General features: G+C 52.2%; 1 protein-coding gene across 2 annotated transcripts; it reads left to right on the top strand.

Moving 5' to 3' along the window:
• Positions 1-1,265: 1,265 nt before the first annotated feature.
• Positions 1,266-19,393, top strand: U2af2 (U2 small nuclear RNA auxiliary factor 2). Of its 2 annotated transcripts, none has more exons than XM_028859367.2 (12): positions 1,266-1,457; positions 5,805-5,940; positions 6,621-6,665; positions 6,943-7,046; positions 7,388-7,539; positions 8,776-8,892; positions 9,736-9,874; positions 13,942-14,021; positions 14,096-14,218; positions 14,483-14,569; positions 14,810-15,058; positions 18,648-19,393. In XM_028859367.2, the coding sequence occupies exons 1-12, from the start codon at positions 1,409-1,411 to the stop codon at positions 18,780-18,782; spliced, it is 1,416 nt and encodes a 471-aa protein (XP_028715200.1). In that variant the 5' UTR covers positions 1,266-1,408; the 3' UTR covers positions 18,783-19,393. The 2 variants fall into 2 exon arrangements, with proteins under 2 accessions (XP_028715200.1, XP_028715199.1); XM_028859366.2 differs by having other exon boundaries at positions 14,483-14,581.
• The last annotated feature ends 98 nt before the right edge of the window (positions 19,394-19,491 follow it).

Below are 19,491 nucleotides of genomic sequence, written 5' to 3'. Positions count from 1 at the left end.
GACAGGGTGTAATTATCCCCAGGAGGCAGGGGCGGGGAAGGGGAGCAGCCGCTTCTTCCCCGGGGAACCAGGAAGGGAGCCGACTCTCAGGCGCGGCCGTGGCTGGGGCACCGGTCCCTGCAGCTGAGCCTGCCTGCCGGGGGGAGGCGCCAGGGGGCGCCGCGTGGACCCCGTCCTGCCCGCCCGCCCGCCAGGGGCCGGGAGACCCGCAGGCCCGGAGCGGGCACGTCCTGCGCTTGCGCGCTGGGCAGGAGCGGGGGTGGGAAAGTGAACGCGATCGCCAAGGCAACCGGGAGAGCGCAGTCTGGTTTAACGGTCCCGGGGTTGGCACCCACGGGAGGGGTGGGAGTGGGGGGAGCCCCCGCGCACGCGCAAGGTGGACTGAGACCGACTGACCGCTACGCAGGCGCAGACACGCCTCCCGCCGCCTCCTTAATCATCTTGCGCAGGCGCTCCGAGCCGCGCTAAAAAGAAAAAAAAAAAACCTCCGCAGAGGCCTCGAGCCCCCGTGGCCCCCACTGGCTGCGATTGTCCCGCACACCTTCTCTGGCCTTCCGCGAGGTCGGCCTTTCTTCCCGATCGCCTCACCGAGACAGCCAGGCGCCCGGAGTGAGACCCCGCCCCCTCTCCCGTAGCTCCCCGACCCACCTCTCCTCTGCACTCCCTCCCTTTCTGGGTCTTGGAGCCGAAAGGAGCCGAAGCGACGGCGGAAAAAGCCGAAGTTTCCCCCGGTGCCTGAGGCCTTCCCGAAGCCGTGGCGGAAGGGAACGGAAGTCTCCGGAAGGGGCGGAGTGACCCAGTGGAACCTCCGGAAAGAGCCGAAGATTAGAATCGGGCTTAGTCTCTTGAGGGGCCGTGAGCGAGCGCTGGAAACCTTCGGAAAGAGCCGAAGGTCTGGACGGTTGGGATTGTTGGAAGAGACCGACTGCTTGGACGGGGCCAGCGAGGGGTGGGGCGGATCTTCAGAGCAAGCCAGAGCCTGGGGCGGCTTGAGCTGTAGGAAAAACCCGAACCTTTAGAAGGGGCTGGCGGAGGGAACGCGAGGACCCACGGAATCCTCCGAACGTTGAGACACTAGTCTCCGAAAAGTTGCCGAAACTTGGGCAGCCTGCAAAATCCTCGCCTTGGGTGATACCGAGGGCCGCCGCCGCCGCCGCCCGCAGACTCCTCGGTCTGCGGCCGAGAATAGCCGACTGGCTTCGGAGCCGGGCTCGGGGCGGCTCGGCGGGGGCGGGGCGGGCGGGGCGAGGGGGTGGAGTCGGGGCGGGGCTTGGGGGGCCTTGATTAGGTAGGCGACGGAGCGCCGGCGGGGGCCGGAAGTAGCCGGAGCCAGCGGCGGAAGTAGCCGGAGCGGGCGGGCGGCAAGGCGAGGCGAGAGCTGCACAGGGCCCTACGCGGCCGCCTAAGCATGTCGGACTTCGACGAGTTCGAGCGGCAGCTCAACGAGAATAAACAAGGTGAGGGCGCCGGGGCTGTGGGGCGGCCTCTTGCTTCGCTCCGTGCCCCCTCCGCCGTTTCTCCCTCCGGGTCCCTCCCCGGGGCCGCATGATTTAACCCCCCCCCCGTCCGCGCCCGCGCGCCGCGTCCACGTGACCGCCCCTTCTCCCCGCCGAGGGAAGGGGCCGCGGGCCGGGCGCAGGGCGCGTGCGCGCAGGGCTCTCCCGCGCCCACGTGGTCCCGGCGGAGGCGGCGCGTTGCGTCGGCGCGTTGAGAGCGCGCCGCATTCTACTACGTGAGGTTTTTTTTTTTTTTGGTTTTTAGGTTTTTCTCTTTTATTTGAGCAAGAGATGAATTTAGGTCCCTTAATCCAGCCTTTTTCTTTTGCTGCCTTGGCACTTCCGCTTCCGGTCGGGCGTACTTTTTCCTTTCTCCACGCCCCCTTTGTTTCCAAAATGGCGGTGGCGAGGCATTCCCTCCCCCCCTTGCCTTCACGTGGACTGGCGCTGCAATCTCCCGGTGTTTGCAGATTTCGAGCCTGTTATATATTTTCTCGATTTCTCTGGAGCTTTCCCGCCAGAATATTTCTGTCCCAGCCGCCACCCGGCGCCTTATATGTAAATGTGTCCGACACCTGTTTGCCCGCCAAAGTCGGGGAAGCCACTGCATTCTTTGTGCCCATCATACACAAATCATGTATGCCTTGGGGTTTTTGGCGGCTGACAGTTTCTGAGAGTGTCTTCCACATCCCTGGTTTTAGGCAAACCCCAAGTCCTTGTATCATTTCAAACTCGGGTACTTAGACGCAGTCTCACCGTGGAGGTAAAATAGTCAACAAAATGAGAAAGAGGGAGCTGGCCTAATTGACATTAGTGGATTAGTGGATGCAGGTACTCCAAAGTAGGATCTTGTACTGTGAATTTGGATCAGAAAGACAGGCTGTGTCGGTGCTGATGAGTTTAGGCATCCAGAAGAAAGGGCTCTTGTAAGACATGCCTACAACCTTCTCTGTTTTGGTTTGAGACTGAAGAAGGGCTTAAGTTTCTTGAGGATTGATGCTCAAGCTGGTTTTTGTTCCTGGTTGGTGTTTGCAGGACTGGATGAGGCAATCAGAATTCTTTGAATTGAACTAGAGTTGAGAAGAGAGTACCTGAAACAGTGTACGTGGAAAAAGTAATTTTTTCTGAGTGCCATTCGTGTTTTCTTTGAGTAGTCTACTGTGTAGGAATTGAATACCTGAGTTCAAATACCTGCATTTGTTGTTGGTAGATATGATGCTCTAATACCTTTGTATCTGTCTCCTGTATGCTGACTATCACTGTATAGTTACTGGGTTTTTGAGATTAGTAACAGTGGTATACATTGATTATAGTTGTAATTAAACTCAGGGCTTACCATGTGTCAAGGCATGGCAATTTGTTAATAACTAATTTTCCCCCCCAAGGCAGGGGGAAGACAGTCCTGGCTGTCTTTGAACTCTGAGTAGATCAGGCTGACAGAGATCCATCCACCTGCCTTTGCCTCCCAGAGTGCTGGGATTAAAGGCGTGCGCCACCACCGCCTGGCTAAATAGATTTCTTAAGTGAGTCATTTGTAACAGGCTTCTGAGGACAAAATAATTTCTTGTTGATCGGGCAAAAAACTGAGACTCATAAAGTTTTTATTTTTCCTTTAAAAAAGAAAAAAGCTCCAGGCATTACTTAGTCGAAAGCTGGAGCTGAGATTAAGTGGAGCAATGCGTACATATAGTATGTGGCTTGGATTACAATAAATGCTTAATTAGCCATATTTGTTACTGTGTAGACAGGTGATCGTTGCTCAGGTAGACCTGGTGTTGGAGTTACAGAATGGTGGGGAAAGTGGATGCCCAGTGTTACTCCTGTAAGACCTCGAGACCTGAGTGGTGTAGCTGTGACCTTCATTCAAGGAAGAGAAAACGGGATGTTAAAGCTAAGATCCTGCTTTTGTTTAGAGCTCTGACTGCAAAGCCAGTTGCACTGTGCTGCAAGTGGAGCTGATTTAGCTGGCCTTTGAGGCTGTGGTAGATGAGTTGTAGTTCCAGAGTGTCCCTGCTGATGTTGGACACAGGGCCTGAGACCTGGCACCCAAGGGTTGGTTGGTGGAGCTTTGTACAGAAGACAACTGTAGTGTAGCATTTTGAGCAAATGAAAATTCCATTTTCTCAACTGGCCAGCGTCATTATGTGGAAGGCGCTTGCCTTGCTGGAAGAAAATTCTGCCAACTTGTCACCCTGCCTGTGGGTATTTGTCTCTGACCCAGCCTCCCTGTATTTCTCAGCTTCAGCCCTTTTCAGCCCCCTGAGTCTTCCCTGTTTGCTCTAGGCACCCGGTGTTGTCATTGCTTCCTCTCTGGAGATCTTTGCTGGTCTTTGAGGCTTAGCAGCAGGAAAGACATTTGAGATTTATTTATAAGTGGTGCCACTTGAGGTGTGGCTGCCTGGTGCTGTGCCTGTCCCAATATTCCATTGCTTGCCTCTGTCTAACTCTTGATTGGTAGGTTTTTTATTTTTGGGGTGTGTGAATGCAAATAGTAAAATCCTTTGTCGTTAGTAGTTGTGCCCAGACTGAGGTGAATGTTCTGCCTGATCCTCAACAATGCAGCCTGGTGTCTAACTTACTGGCATTGCAATTTGAGTTGGGGCTTCATTGTTTCTTAGCTGTTGGGCTTTGAGCAAGTCATGGTCTCCTCATGCCTCAGTTTCCTTTTATCTGCTATATGAGCTTCTAGTTTTTCCAAAGCAATAGTGATAATTAAATGCAAGTGAAAGTATTCTGTCTGTGTAGTTTCTGATAGAAGCATCTTGAGATTGTGTTTTCTTTCCTGGGTGCTTTTCTCAGTATTAGTAGCTAATGGAGTTAAAATAGATTTCAAATTTTGCTACTACTTCTTTTTTTTTTTTTTTTTTTTTTGTTTTTTTCGAGACAGGGTTTCTCTGGGTAGCTTTGCGCCTTTCCTGGAACTCCCTTTGGAGACCAGGCTGGCCTTGAACTCAGAGATCCGCCTGGCTCTGCCTCCCAGAGTGTTGGGATTAAAGGCGTGCGCCACCACCGCCCGGCCATCAAATTTTGCTACTTCTTGCATCAGAAAAATATATAATACAAATGTGTGGTGAGTTTAAAATCTACTTTGAGATCTTTTTCATTGCTTTTTCCTACTGCTAGTCTTAGAAGTCAGTACTTTTAGGATACACCTGTTAACAATTTTCGAGTTTGTTTTTGTCTGTCACAGGGTCTCCTTTAACTTACTAGCCTCCAATTCCTGTCTCAGCCTTCCACATGCTGGGAACATTAATGTGCCTCCTTACTCCGGACTTTGTGTGTATGTGTTTGTGTAGACTTGACGGTTGAGAAATCAGTGGTACCTTGGAATTAAGGAAATATATTGAAGTGATCCTGGTTTAGCGTCTACCTTGAAGGGCCAGTCTCCAGAATTGAGGTTATATAGTTGTGTTTTTGTAGGTCCAGCAGGCCTGGAACTCTGTGTAGACTAGGCTGGCCTCGAAGTCGAAGAGCTCCATCTGCCTGCCTTTGCCCTCTTAAGGTTCTGTAGTTTTTCTTGCAAGGCTGTTCTCTGTTAGTAGCCATAGTCTCTGAGGCAAAGAGGCTAAGAAGCAGAATAGATATTAGTGAAGACACAAGTCCTTATTCTGTCTAGCCCATCCTGCCTTTGGCTTTGAGAGAGTCAGGCAGGGAGGGTCTGGTGGTTTTGGATGAGGCTGCTCTGGACCACCAGTTGAAGTACTGGAGAGGCATCTTTTCCTTACTTTCTGTACATTCAGAAAGAAGTCCTCTTTTTCAGAGGGTGCTTGCTCTTACATTATTCACCTGGTTGGGAAGGGATGGAGTTGAGTTTCCTCACTTCTTAGGGTTACTAGATCCTGTCTGGCACCTGACCCTTGGGGCCTTATGGTGGGACTGTGGGTGCCAGCTGGTTGCAGAGGTTTTTCCTGAGGGGTTGCTGAGTTTCTTCAGGAAAACATCATTGGGTCTCTTGATTCCCCAGCCTCTAGCCCTGCCCCTCTCAGGGACGACCCTGGGGTCAGGCCCCTCAGCCCTCGAGGGGGACCAGGAGCCAGCCTCCTCTGTCTTCTCTGGCTCCTCAGCTCCTCTTGAGCATCTTCAGGTATCTTACACCCCGGGGGCATTTCCAGGCCCTGTCCCTTTGGTCCCTTCAGAGTCCTTGGGGACTCGGGTGTGGACCCAGGAAGCCTGTTGTCTCCCTCCATTAAAGCCCTCCCCTGGGGTGGGGGGTGGCCTCCCTGGGTCTTGGCATAGCCACCAGCACGCAGGGTGGGCTGGGCCTGCACTTTCTCTCCACTCATCCCATCTCTTTTCACACTTGTCCAGAACGGGACAAGGAGAACCGGCATCGGAAGCGTAGCCACAGCCGCTCTCGAAGCCGGGACCGTAAGCGCAGGAGCCGGAGCCGAGATCGGCGTAACCGGGACCAGCGCAGTGCCTCTCGGGACCGGCGAAGGAGAAGGTACTAGAACTCTGGGACGGACCTCTGGCTGGGCCCTCTGTCAGAACCTGGGTCTGTGTGGCTGTTCTCTGTATGGGTGCCCCTTGTTCTGCCTTGAACTCGGGTTTCCCTGTTTCTGGAGTTTGAGTTTCTCTTTCGGCAGTACCAGTGGGTTGCTGGGGGCAATAGTTCCTGGGGATAGGGAATGAGGCTTTTTCTCTTTCCCTTTCTAAAGGTAACTCTGTCCCTGTCTTTGAGGGCCCAGTTGTTTTTCCTTGCTCTGATCCTGTTTGGGGTTGTCTTCCCTGCTTCCTAGGCGTTCTGGAGTAGGGTAATAGTTGAAGCCTGGGCTTTAGTTTCCAGCTCAGGGCTGTTGGTCTAGTTATTCAGTCATCTTCTCCTCTGGGTTTCCCTCCTCCTCTCTGTTGCTCCTAGGTAAGGAAGTGTGGGATCTCTGAAGTCTCCTTCCTCATCTCACTTTCTCCATAGAGTGACCTAGCTTCTTCCTGCTTCTCCTTACTTCTTTTTTCCTGGGAGTAGTAGGGTTGGGGGTGGTTGGCGGGGCCGAGGGGACCTGCATGCTCCCTGTTCTCCTCGGTCCTGCCTCAGTCCCGGGGTTCAGTGACCTTGGGTGGGGTGTGTTGCATTGGGAAGACAAGGTCCCCAGTCACTCCTCCCATACCTTTCCCTCCCTCCCCCAGCAAACCTTTGACCAGAGGCGCTAAAGAGGAGCACGGTGGATTGATGTGAGCTTCTCTCCTGCCCCTTCTGCCCCACGTCCACTCCCTCCTTCCTCACCTGTGCATCTTGCCTGCTTTGTGTCCCCACCCTGGCCTGAGCCCTGGGGAAGAGTGTCATCTGCCTGTGTCCCGCCCAGGCCCAGGCCCAGCTCTCCCTCCTGGAGAGAGTGGAGCCTGTGTGTGGGAGGTGTGGAGGGCTGGGAGGTGCCCCTGGTGGGTCTTGCAGGCCCGGGGTTGGTCAGACTGAGGTTACCCTGCCCCACTTTCCCTTCCCCTTCCCCAGTCGTTCCCCCCGCCATGAGAAGAAGAAGAAGGTGCGTAAATACTGGGACGTACCACCACCTGGCTTTGAGCACATCACCCCAATGCAGTACAAGGCCATGCAAGGTAGGCCTCCCCCACTTCCTCACAGGCTGTTGTGGAGGTTAACATTGGGACATCTCTTCCATGAGTTGTGCGTGTGTCCTTGGTGAGACTGAAGGATCTCACCCAAGGGCTCTGGCACCTGCTCAGAGTAGCCCTGCTGGAGGAGGGAATTAAGTCTTCCCCACCGGGCCCTTAGGAAACCAGGCTTCTTAGCTTGGGGCCCTGCTGCTGAATTGACTTGGCTGATTGAAGAGCTTCTAAATGAAGTGGGCTAGAGGGTGGGTGGGTGAGGTCAGTGTATGCTGAGTGGTCCTGGTTTTAGGGTTGCTCTAATGGGGTTTTACTCTGTACCCATCTTGAAGCTGCGGGTCAGATTCCAGCCACTGCCCTTCTCCCCACCATGACTCCTGATGGTCTGGCTGTGACCCCAACGCCGGTGCCTGTGGTTGGGAGCCAGATGACCAGACAGGCCAGGCGCCTCTACGTGGGCAACATCCCTTTTGGCATCACTGAGGTACTGCCCTCCTCCTACCCCTGCCCTCTCCCCTGTCCCCCCACCCTGTTCCTCCCCTCCCTCCATTCCCTTTCCCCAACCTGCACGGGTCAGACTCTGTTCCTGCAAGACCCCCCGGCCCCCTCCCAGACGGACGGATGGAGTTGAGCCAGCCAGGGGCCGGGCTGGGGGTGGCCCCTCCCTCCCTCCTCTTCCCCTCTCCCGTCTCCCTTTCCCCAACCTCCTCTAGCAACCCAGGGATCAAACACACACATAACGTACCTACCTACATATTGTACCTACGTGTTGGAGAGAGACAGAGAGGGAGACTCGACACACAGACACACAGACGCACGTCCCTGCAGTTTCTCTGACATGCTCTCCTCTTCTGCCGTCTATCCACATCCTTTTCCCACACATCCCTCCCATGGTCGCTGTTCTTTTATTTTTGATAGCCCTGACCTCCCCCACCTTCCCCTACCGCTCCTCTCCCCCATCCCTCTCCCCACCCCTTCCCGTGGCACCCCCTGAGAATCCCGAGATCAAAGAGTTGTTTCCATTTCTCTTTAAAGTGAAATATTGTGGGGCTGAGATCCCTCGTAGCAACAAAAAGTTTGCTACCATCGTCGAAGGCAAGTAAGGTCCATTCTGACTTTCTCAACCTGCACTTTGCTACATTTGATAAACCAGCCCCCGGACTCCAGGGCCAGGTCCCTCCACATCACTCTTTTCTCCCCCCTCCCGCCCTGCCCCTTCCTCCCCTGCTCCTCCATCCCTCCTGCCCTGCACTCTCCTCCGTGCTCTGCCTCTCTCTGGGCTCCCTTCCTGTCCCTTGGCTTGTCTTTCTCTTCTTGCCTGTTGCTCTTCTGCCTTCCCTGCCTTGTCTGCACCGGGTGTTTCTTCCGTGTCGTCATCCTCGTGCTTTTCTTTCTCTTGCTGTCCTGTTCTTCCATCCTTTCTTGAATAACTTTTCCTCCTCCTCTTCCTCTTCCTCCTCGTGTTTGGACTCCATGGCTCCCCTCACGCCTGTCCTGTCTGCCCGTTGGCTCCTGTCTCCTGTTTCCTCCTTCTCCTCCTGCATTTGTTGCTACTATTGACCTCTATACCCTGACCCATATTCCACTGTCCCTTCCCCCTTCTCCCTCCCCTCATTCCTCTCCCCTTACCCCCAAACCCCTCTGTGTCTCCCTCTCTCACCCTTCCCCTCCTCTCTCCACCTCCCTCCCCGCCCTCCCCTGTCTCCTATTCCCTCTGCAGGAGGCTATGATGGACTTCTTCAACGCCCAGATGCGCTTGGGCGGATTGACGCAGGCCCCCGGCAACCCAGTCTTGGCTGTGCAGATAAATCAAGACAAGAATTTTGCCTTTTTGGAGGTGAGCTTTCCAGTGATGGAGTAAGGGGTAGTGGGGCTGGTCTGTGCTGCCCTCTCTGACGGCTTTCTCTGCCACCCGTTTTCCATTTGGCTGCTGTAGGAGCTCTGCAGTCCCCTCCTTCTTATGCCTTTCGTGTTCTCTCTCCCCTGGGAGGCCTGTTTGGGCCCTGCTTGCTTTGTGGGTTTCTGCGGACTGTTCTGGCCCAGTCCACTCTGCTTAGTCTACACTGGTCTTGCAGAGGACACAATGTGCTTTTTTCTCTTTGGGACTTAGGCTGAAGCAGTTCACTCCAGATGTTTGTTTCTAAGTCACCTTTCAAGGCAGTTACTCTCTATGATCTATGCAGACCTAGCTTTCAACTCTGGGGCCATACTCATAAAACACAGTGGAGGTGCTGGAGTGATGTAGGCTGCTGAGGTTCTTGAGTGTTCCTTCTTAGTCTGCACTTGCCCATCAGAGTCTACTTTGATTTGTACTGTTGGAGACTTCATCAGCTTAAATGTCGCTTCATCAGAAAGCCTGGGCTGTCATTGCCACTAAACTCAGTTGACCTGACTTCCCATGCTGGCTTCTCTCAGCAGTTGGTCCCTTTCCAGCACTGTCTTGTCAGAGCTTAGGACTCTGTGCTTGCTTTCATATCTGTGGGGTGCCAGGATATTTGCTTTCTAGAATGTGAGCTTCTAGAAGCAATCTCGTGACTGTTAGTCCATTGGCTAGTCCAGGGTTTGGTGTATGATATTTGTTTATACAAGTGGGAGGAAAGTTACAGTCCTGGGGTCTGGGAGCTGGTCTAATCTAGTCCCTGCCTACCTGTTAATTCTACTGTTTTTCTTTTTCCTTCAGTTCCGTTCAGTGGATGAGACGACCCAGGCCATGGCCTTCGATGGCATCATCTTCCAGGGCCAGTCATTGAAGATTCGAAGGCCTCATGACTACCAGCCGCTGCCTGGCATGTCAGAGAACCCTTCTGTTTATGTGCCTGGTGAGTGGGAATTTGTTGGGGTGGGAGGTGGGGGGATTGGATTCACTATTCCCTCCACCCAGATTCCTGTACTTAGCCCAGCTAGAGTTGCTTGGAGATAGTGTGTGTGTGATTTGGACCCTGTGGATAGATACTCTTCTAGCTTAGCATGTGTCCTGGGCATCTGAGGTGGTGAGCTGTGATCTGGGAATACACAGCCTGTAAATGTCAGCCAGGTTCAGACCAGAGGTGTTGGGAAGTGTGGCACTTGCAGTCTGGGCATTGTTTCTGCCTTGGCCCCTTGGTCCTGGAATTTCAGGGCTTGGTGTGTATGTATGTACCTACAGGTGCATATCAACAGACCTCTGCCTGGTCCTGGTGTGTGGTCCTAGCATGTCAGTGCTCACTGATTCCATGTCTGTCTGGCATGTGTTCTGGGCTATTTCTTCTAGTTGTATTTACTTACCTTTGATTGGTAGGTCACAGTGTGAAACCTACAGACAGGGTCATTGAGAAAAATAGATTTTGAATGTTCTGCATTAATCTTTCAGAATTTAAAAGGCCCTGCATGTGTGTCAACCTGCAGGCCGTAGTTTGCTGAGCTAGCATTTGGCAGATGAGGTGGGGTGTAAGTGGAGATGTGTAACTTGTTTGTCCTGCTGGGCTGGCTGTAGGAAGCCATGGTGTTGGGGCTCTAGCTAAGTGGGAATGAGGGCCAGGTCTGAGGTTGATTGGGACTTTCAGAATTGGGGGTCCTGCTTGCTCGCTGATGCTCAGCATTGGAGGATGCCCACTGGGGCCAAGTTCCCCTTCACTTTAGAGCAGGGAAAAATTCCTGGTAGTGGAGGTCTTGGGGTCAGGGTCCTGATTACCACATACATTTTCACAGTAAGTTCTGGTGAGGTCAGTGCCTCTTTCCACTCTACACGTTTAGGTCTAAAACTAACATGCTCCTCAATGTACTGCTTGAAGAAGATTCACTGTGGTACTGAGGATTGAACCAGGGTCTCTGCCGTGAATCCCAGGCCCCTTTGAGTTCTTGAGAGAGGGTCTCACTACAGGGCTGGAGCTGGAGCTTGAGCTTCCAGCCCGTCGCTGCTTGAGTGATTGGGGTTATTACTAGGCCTGTGCCACGGTCCGGCTTGCTCGGTGACTGGCTACACCTCTCAGATGAAGCTACAGGACATCTTGTTTCTACCTCTTCCTTGCCACCAAATGCACTGTGTGAACTGCTCTTCAGTTACATAGTCAGCCACCTGCTGGTCTTACTGTGTCGTATGCAGGTGTTGCCTGTCCCTGGATCTGCTTTAGCCTTCAGTTGCAAATTATGACTTGGGAGTCAGCTGTGGCCTACTGCGTGTGTTTACAAATAGATTTGGCACACAGTCAGGCCTTTTATGTTACCTGTTTTTATTAGTGTTAACCATCATTGTGCTAAAAATTGTACTTAGGGCCTTTGTACATACATGTTAAGTAGTCTGCCACTGGACGATATCCTCGATCTTTTTACTAGTGTTTTGAGGCAGTCTTGAGGGAGGCCTTGAACTTTTGGTCTTTCTGCATCAGCCTCTTGCATATTTGGGATTATAGTCTTGTACCAGGAGGCCTGGCTGTAGAGTTTTTTTGTATATGGTATAACTGTACCCCAGACTGGTCTCCCAATTCGACTCCTTGCCTCCTTGCCTCCAGTGTTGGGATCACAAGGATGTGCCACACGACACCTGCCTCTGTTAAGTGTTAATCACAGTTTGATAGGACATCCTCTGTAGAAGGTGGGATTGTCATTTCACAGAGGAGGAAAGCTGGGAATGGTGGTGAATTTTTTGTTCATGGTCATTAAATTCATAGGTATCCTGGGCTGCACAGGTTGGCTCTGGAGTCTCTGCTCAGCTTTTCTCTGTCCTCTCGTGTTAACCTTTCTGCTGTAACGTGTAAGTGCAGGCACAGGTGCTTTGGGTCATGCTGCTAAGTGGCAAGCCTCTTCCACAGGGAGTCTGCTGCGATTAAACCATAGTCTTTGGGAGGTGCCTATCTGAAGAGGTTTGGCTTTCCAGCTCTGCCTGTGATTTGGCACCTCATTACCACTTTGGAGAACGCAGCAGCAAGTGGGATTCTGCCTTTATGCCCTATCTTCTGAATTTCCAAAGGAGGAAAACAAATGTCACTACATAGACCAAAGAAGAAAAATGTGATGAAATCTAATATCTTGATCATTGGGTTAAAAAACAATTTGTAAATTGGAAGGCTGACATCCTCCCTGGTGAGAGTGTGTGCTGGTAACTTGAGATTGCTATCACCTGGAGTGGAAGCCGGAGCTGCATTTCCACAGAAGTGAAGCTCTTCTTAGTCACCAGTGTTGGCACCTTGTGTCCCTGGAATGAAGTGGTTCAGTGTGCTTGTGTATGTCCCCTTGTGTAGTGTGGTGTTCTCCCTGTTTCTGTGGGTGTAGACAGCAAAGAATTGAACTCAGGGCCCTAGCTTGGGTCCTGCCTTGGGCTGCCTTTGAGATACGGCACAGTGATTACCAGATTGCTCTTGGGGTCCAGCTGCTGCCATGACCTGCCTTACTGCTTACTTGTCAGAGAGACGAAGAGCCACGCTGCTGAGCTGCCTTTGAGAGACACTGTTGAGTTGGGCTCTAGAAGTCACCTTTTCCCTACTCTTAGGGCTTTACTCCTTTTGAATTAGACCTGGGGATTTTGATGAGATAGATTTAATTTTTTTTTTAAGTTTCATTTTATGTGTGTGAGTGTTTCTACCTACATATGTCTGTGTACCGTATGCATGCCTGGTGCCCAAGGAGGTCAGAAGAGTGAGTCGGATCTCTAGAACTGGAGTTATGGATGGTTGTGAGCCATCATGTGGGTGCTGGTAAACTGAACCTGCGTCCATTGCAAGAACAACAAGTTCTTAACTGTTGAGCCATCTCTCCAGCTCCAGATGGTAGGTGTTTAAAGTAGTTGATCCTGGCCAATGGCAGCGCTGGCTATGCCCTGGTTCTCAGTGCTTCTGCTTGTCATGGTGGCTCTTGAACGAGGCCTGTTGTGGTCTGTATGAGTCTACTACTGGGTTACAGCTCTGGTGGTTAGAAGTCTCTGGGTTGATGCCTGCAGTTCTCTGGGGCTAAAGTGTTATAATGGGGCAGATGATAGCCTGGAAGATGGATGGGGCACAGTGGCTGAGGTTCTAGGGTATGCCCATTAATATCTTACCCTCTCATAGATTAGGATGGACTGCTGAACTTAGTAGGGGGAGGGCAGAAAACGGGGAGGCTACGTAGTGGGACTTTTGAACTGAGGAGTCAGGCTGGATTGATGCTGGGGCCCGATGATGGCTCTGAGAATTAAGTGATGGTAATACTGGTGAGGCTTGCATGGTGCCACACAGAACTGTCTGGCCAGCACTTATCCATGTGGGTCCAGAGTTGAGCTGAGCAGGCAAGTCAGACTTCCTCAGCTGATAGCACCGTGTGGGTACATTGGATCTTGAATGGATCCTGAACATAGCTTCCCAGAGCTGGCCACGAGTCACCACTGCAGTGGTGGCTAGCACTGAGGCCCTGCTCTGTGGTTCTCAGCAGCCTCTCCGCTCCTTGTCACTCTGCCCTGGAAACAGGCCACCCCTGCAGGACCCTGAAGGCAAAGGACTGAGCATTTGAGTGAGAGTTCCGAGGGGTTGGCAAATCTTAGGACATCTTTGACGTTCAGTTGTTGGTGTTCTATGTGTACTTTTTAGAATGTGGGGGGTGTGGTGTTGGAAGTGTGTATAGTGTGGGTTCCTCCCTCCCACCTTTATTGATGAGGTGTCTTAGGTAGGATAGGACTTGTGAAGGGGCTTACTGTAGACTTTTTTTTGAGACTGAGCTTCCTGCCTTAGCCTTCTAAGTGTTGAAAGACAAGCGTGGGGGGCAGGGTTGGGGATTTAGCTCGGTGGTAGAGCGCAAGGCCCTGGGTTCTTCAGTCCTCAGCTCCTAAAAAAAAAAAAAGAGAGAGAAAGACAAGCGTGTATGTTACCACTCCCTGCTTCTCCTTGGATGTTGAGAAATGACTGTATACTGGAGTTGAAGTCTTTATACATTCTGTCTTTAGGAGTTGTGTCCACTGTAGTCCCAGACTCGGCCCACAAACTGTTCATCGGGGGCTTGCCCAACTACCTGAATGATGACCAGGTAAGTCCTCTGCCCCCTTGCTAGCCACCCCTCTCAGCCTGACCAAACCCTGATGGATTGTTGGCCTCCTGCAGGTGAAGGAACTGCTGACATCCTTCGGGCCTCTGAAGGCCTTCAACCTGGTCAAGGATAGTGCCACAGGGCTCTCCAAAGGCTATGCCTTCTGTGAGTACGTGGACATCAACGTGACAGATCAGGTGAGCCCTGACGCCTTCTTAACTGGCTGTGTTTCTAAGCCTAGGTCTCCTCTCCTCAGGCTAGGGTGGGAGGTGGTTGGTCTGAAGCAAGGGCTTGTGGGGACTCATCCTTTCCCGTGGTTTTGCCTCTTTCCAAACTAAATGCCCTTGGCCTTCCGCTCTTTCCCCATCGATGCTTGGTGCTTTGGGGGGAAGTGCTGGGCCCCCGGTTCCTGACCTGTGCCTCCCCCCGCACCCCTCCCACCCTTCGTCCTCTGACCATAGGCCATTGCGGGGCTGAATGGGATGCAGCTAGGGGACAAGAAGCTGCTTGTCCAGAGGGCGAGTGTAGGAGCCAAGAATGCCACGCTGGTGAGCCTCCCGGCACGTCATCTTCCATTGGCTAGAGGGACCCTGGGGGTGGGAAGGGTTGGATGGGAAGGTTTCTTAAGTTCGGCCCCAGTTTTCATGGGAGGGGATTTGGGCAGTGGGTTCATAAAAGTGTTAAGTAGAGGAATGGTCCCCCTGGTTGGGTGTGAGAGGCACAGGCTTGAATGGAGGGAGGCTAGTCTGAGCCATTTGGTGACATTGCTGTTCTCCCTGACCCCACAGAGTACTATCAATCAGACACCTGTGACCCTTCAAGTGCCCGGCCTGATGAGCTCTCAGGTGCAAATGGGCGGCCACCCGACTGAGGTCCTGTGCCTCATGAACATGGTGCTGCCCGAGGAGCTGTTGGACGATGAAGAGTACGAGGAGATTGTAGAGGATGTACGAGATGAGTGCAGCAAGTATGGGCTGGTCAAGTCCATTGAGATTCCCCGGCCCGTGGACGGCGTCGAGGTGCCTGGCTGTGGAAAGGTCAGGGTGCTGTCTTTGTTTTGTGTGCCACCCTTACCACCCTCTGCATCTCTCCATGTCCCTCCAGTTCTGGCCAAGAGTGATGCAGGGGCTCCAGAGAGGACCAAGGCCTTCTGGGAGCTTGGGGCCTATAGCAAGAATTTGGTCTCAACCTATCTGTTTTTTCTGTTCCTTGTGGGATATGTTTGCAAGTGGCTTTGCCTTCCTTGTGAGATGAAGAGAAAGGTGCCATATACAATCATTACTTACGTGTCTCAGGTGCCAGGTACGCCTTGAAGCTATGTCTGTTCTTGTCAATGGCTCCCGAACCTCTTCATAGGATGTGGCACAAATGTGACAAGCCACACAGCTAGGCATCGCATGTCTGTGGTCTTGATTTCAGAGGCCACGGAGTTAACACCTCTGCACTGTGCTAGGTTTAGATAAGCTTTGCATGTCCACCTTGAAGGTGCTGCTGAGGGTTGGTGGTATTCTTACTCTGCTATATTTGCTTGTGAACAGAGCTCTTGACCACAAACAGCTGGGGACACAGTTTTGTTGGGCAGTACCAGGAAGGCTGGGAATCAAAGTTGTCTGATTCCTTAATTTTCTTTCTGGTACTGGAGATGGGGTCCAGGAGCTCTCCTATACTAGCTAGGCAAGTGCTTTACTACTGAGTCACATCCACAGACCCAGGTTCTGGTTTTAGATAGGTAGTAGTTGAAAGGTGGAAGTAAGTTTCAGTGAGGTGAGGTTGTCTTGCTAGGCAAGTCTGTCCTCAGTGGATGAACAAAGCAGAGACTTCAGGTAGTATTGCTGTGTGTGTGGTTCATGGTGGGTATATTCAGGGTAGGACCCCCCCCCCCCCAAGACAGGGTTTCTCTGTAGCCCTGGCTGTTCTGGAACTCTCTCTGTAGACCAAGCTGGCCCCAAACTCAGAAATCTGCCTGCCTCTGCCTCCTGAGTGCTGGGATTAAAGGTGTGAGTCACTACGGCCAGACCAAAAGTAGGGGCTTGCTGTGTCCCTGTGGAGCTGCTGGCTGTACGGCAGGCAGGTGTGAATGGGTTGAGAGGACAGGATGTTCAGCCTTGGTGTGGTGGAAAGGAGCATGTGTAGGGTTTGTGAGAGAAGGCCAGCTTTGCAGGAAGGACTAGGGAGAGGGCCTTAGGAACTTGAGGAAGAAGCCTAGGGCTTTTCCCTAGAGGAGAGAAAGGCTGATGTGAGGCCAGCTAGTTTGGTGAATGTATGGAGAGGGCCCAGGCGTGAGTCAGGTGATCTGTGAAATATCTCGTATTAACCTGAGAGATGCTGATCTGCTTTCAAGTATGTTCCAGTGCTGGAGGATTGATGTGTTTTATAGTCAAGGACGTACTGCATACAGTCCTGTAAAGTGTTATCATCTGGTGATATATAGTTGTTTGTATCTCCCATCAAATTTGAAGTGGTGATATTGTGAAATTGCCCAGTGACATTCAGAAACCATTGGTGTCCATGAGTGGTGTGGTGTTGGCTGTAGTAGGGGATGAAAGAAATGGATGAGTTGGGGAGGCTTGAGCCTTTAACTGTCCATATCTTGGTGATTGGTATGGGTTTGTGGAGATGGAGAGGGAGAAAGGCCCAAGAGACTAAGAGTGTCAGGTGAGGTGGAGGGCAACAACAGACTTGGCCCGCCACCTTTGAGGTCACTTACCTGGAGACCCTAATAGAGACTGCTAGGAAGCAGTCAGCTGGACAGATGGGAACTCCAGGGGGTGGGGGTTGGCAGAAACAAGTGTGCCAGTTCCTAAGGGGAGGCTGGGCAGGTTCCAAACGCACCGTGGGAATGCAGCCGAGGTGTGCAGGGTGGGCTGGCGTGCAGGAGTCAGGAGGAAGACGATCTCCTCCTGCTTCCTGTGTCACCATTTGTATCTTAGGGAAGGAAGCCTGGCTTAAGTGGGATTGAGTAAGTGCAGGGGAAGGGTGAGTGGAGAGAGAGGTTGGCTTCTTGAGCAGCTGGCCTTTTTATTTATTTATTTTTTTAAATGGATTTTTCATATTTGAGACAGGGTTTTGCTATGTTGCCTAGGCTGGCTGGCATCGAACTCTCAGGCTTTGGCACTGGAAGCATACACTACTATATCCACCTTATTTTTGTTGTTTATGGGTCTTTTAAAAATACCTAAGAGAGCAGCTAGGTGGTGATGGCACATGAGGCAGAGGCAAGCGGATCTCTGAGTTCGAGGCTAGCCTGGTCTACAGAGTGAGTTCCAAGACAGCCCTAGCTACACAGAGAAACCCTGTCTCAAAAGGAAAGAAAGAAAGAAAGAGGCTGATGTGGCTATTTTCAGTATTTATCACCCAGCTCTCAAGTTATCAGTATTTCTGGGAGTGGCTTTGTTTCTGCTCTGAGATCGGGTCTTGGGTAGCCCCGGCTGGCCTTGGGCCTGTGATCCTGCCTTAGCCTCCCTGGTGCTGGGGATAGCAGGTGTGTATCCTCACACCTGGCTTATACAGTGCTTAAAGCATGTCTCAGAGTTCATGTTAGAAACCTAGCTATATTTCTCAATTGTTGGCATTTTGGAATAGATAAGTGTTTTGGGGTTTGGACATGTATAGGTAGGTGCTACGTCCTCTTTGTGACAACAGACATTGCTCATTATCTCCTGGGGACATGTTCTGTCCCTAGTTGAGATCCAGTGTTGTAACCTCAGTTTAAAAAAACCCCAAAGAATACTGTTACTACAGCAAAACAGCCTTCATTAATTTCTTGGTGTCTAATCTACCTAAGTTTTGTTTTGTCTCTGGAATGTCTTGTTTCAGTAAGGTCCAAACCCCAAATTTGGTTGCTGTTTGTTCATTTCTTTTAAACAGGACCCCCCCCCCCCAGGGTTTCTTTGTGTAGCACTACTACGCCCGGCTTCTTTTAAACAGATCTTTAACTCACACACTTTTGTATTTGTGCAAACATGGGACAGCTTTCAGGAGAGAAGTCAGGTCTTTCCGGAAGTGGTTGAGGGGCTTGAACTCAGGGTGTCAGAGTTGTATAGCAAGCTTTTGGCCCCACAGTTGTCCTATCAGTTTTATCTCGTCATCCCCACCCCATCTCCCTTCAAAGTCAAGCTGGTTGTTTGTTGAAGTAGGGCGGTAGTTGTTGGGTCTTCCATGTTAGAGTAGCTTCCTGTATTCATGTCCTGTAAGCAGGTAGGACAGGATTAGTGGCATGAATAGATGAAGGTTCAAGTGCTTTAATTCCGTTTGGACTTGGAACCTCATTTCTGAGCTTTCCTTATCCACTGTGTGGGACGGCGTGGCTGTTACCGGGCTTGGGGAGCACCCTGTGGAATGCCTGATAGAGAAGTGACCCTTCTCCTCTGGGATCTTGCCTCTGGCCACCTGCCCAGTGTACCCAGGTGACTCAGGCCTGCCTGTTTCTCTCCATTCCTGTGATGTCTCTGTTCTTTGCTGTCTTGGGTTCGGAGAATGTTTGGGTGAGCATCCTCAAACTGAATTGAAGGTCTTTTCACGGTCTGTGGTGAGGTGTTCTCTCGTTTCCTGTGCTGATTCTGGACTTCAATGTGACTAGTTGCTCCGGGCCAGCCTTGTTCACAGCTCTGCCTCTTGTTTCTACAGATCTTTGTGGAGTTCACCTCTGTGTTTGACTGCCAGAAAGCCATGCAGGGCCTAACCGGCCGCAAGTTCGCCAACAGAGTGGTGGTCACAAAATACTGTGACCCTGACTCTTACCACCGCCGGGACTTCTGGTAGAGGTGGCTGGGGGAGGGTGGGGGCAGGGCTGGCTGGGGGCTTTCCCCACCTGTCCCCCCCTCCTTTCTCCCCTCGCTGAAGATGATGGGCAGAGGAGTGACAGCCGAATGACAGCCGGCAGCAACTGGAATGGCAGCAATTAAGGGGGGCGGGGGGCGGGGGGCTAGGGCAGGAAGGGGCCTGGGCAAGTGCACACAGGCCCACACAGACACATGCACCCACAGACACAGAGGGAAGGGGCTGGGACGGGGCTGTGTGCACAGCAGGGCGGGTAGGACCCCCACAGCCCCGTCCCAGGCGGCTCCTCTATCCCTGACACCCTCTCCTCCCCTCCCCATGGTAGGAACATAGCGTGTTTATATTTTATGGCCAAACTCTTTTGAATTTTGTTGTCTGGCCCTCAGTGCCCTGCCCTCCCTTTGCAGGACCACAGCTCCCGTCCTCTGGCTTCTGGTCCTCCCTGTTCTCCACCCTGGTTTCTTAAGTAGTTGGTTCTTCTCTTTAGTCTTACCCTGACCCTCAACCCGTGGTCTCCGTCCCGCTCCTCCTCTCTGTGGCAGTTTCATATTTGCTAATACGAATTTGCTCATTAAACATTTTGTTGTATTTTACTTTCTGGAGCCCCTTCTGTGTTCAGTGTGTGCGCCCTTCTCTTGCGGTCGTGGGGGTGGGGGGTGGTACCAGGGAGGGAGGCGGGCCTGAGCACCTT

The sequence above is a fragment of the Peromyscus leucopus genome, chromosome 1 (assembly GCF_004664715.2).
Source record: "Peromyscus leucopus breed LL Stock chromosome 1, UCI_PerLeu_2.1, whole genome shotgun sequence".
Classification (NCBI taxonomy): Eukaryota; Metazoa; Chordata; class Mammalia; order Rodentia; family Cricetidae; genus Peromyscus; species Peromyscus leucopus.
Note: the sequence above shows the minus strand (reverse complement) of the source record. Positions and strands in the feature narration are given on the sequence as shown.

Coding starts and splice junctions, on each gene's coding strand:
- U2af2 (XM_028859366.2), top strand. CDS start 1,409: ATGTCGGACTTCGACGAGTTCGAGCGGCAGCTCAACGAGAATAAACAA. Junction 1,458..5,804: donor GCTCAACGAGAATAAACAAG/GTGAGGGCGCCG, acceptor ACACTTGTCCAG/AACGGGACAAGGAGAACCGG. Junction 15,059..18,647: donor AGGTGCCTGGCTGTGGAAAG/GTCAGGGTGCTG, acceptor TTGTTTCTACAG/ATCTTTGTGGAGTTCACCTC.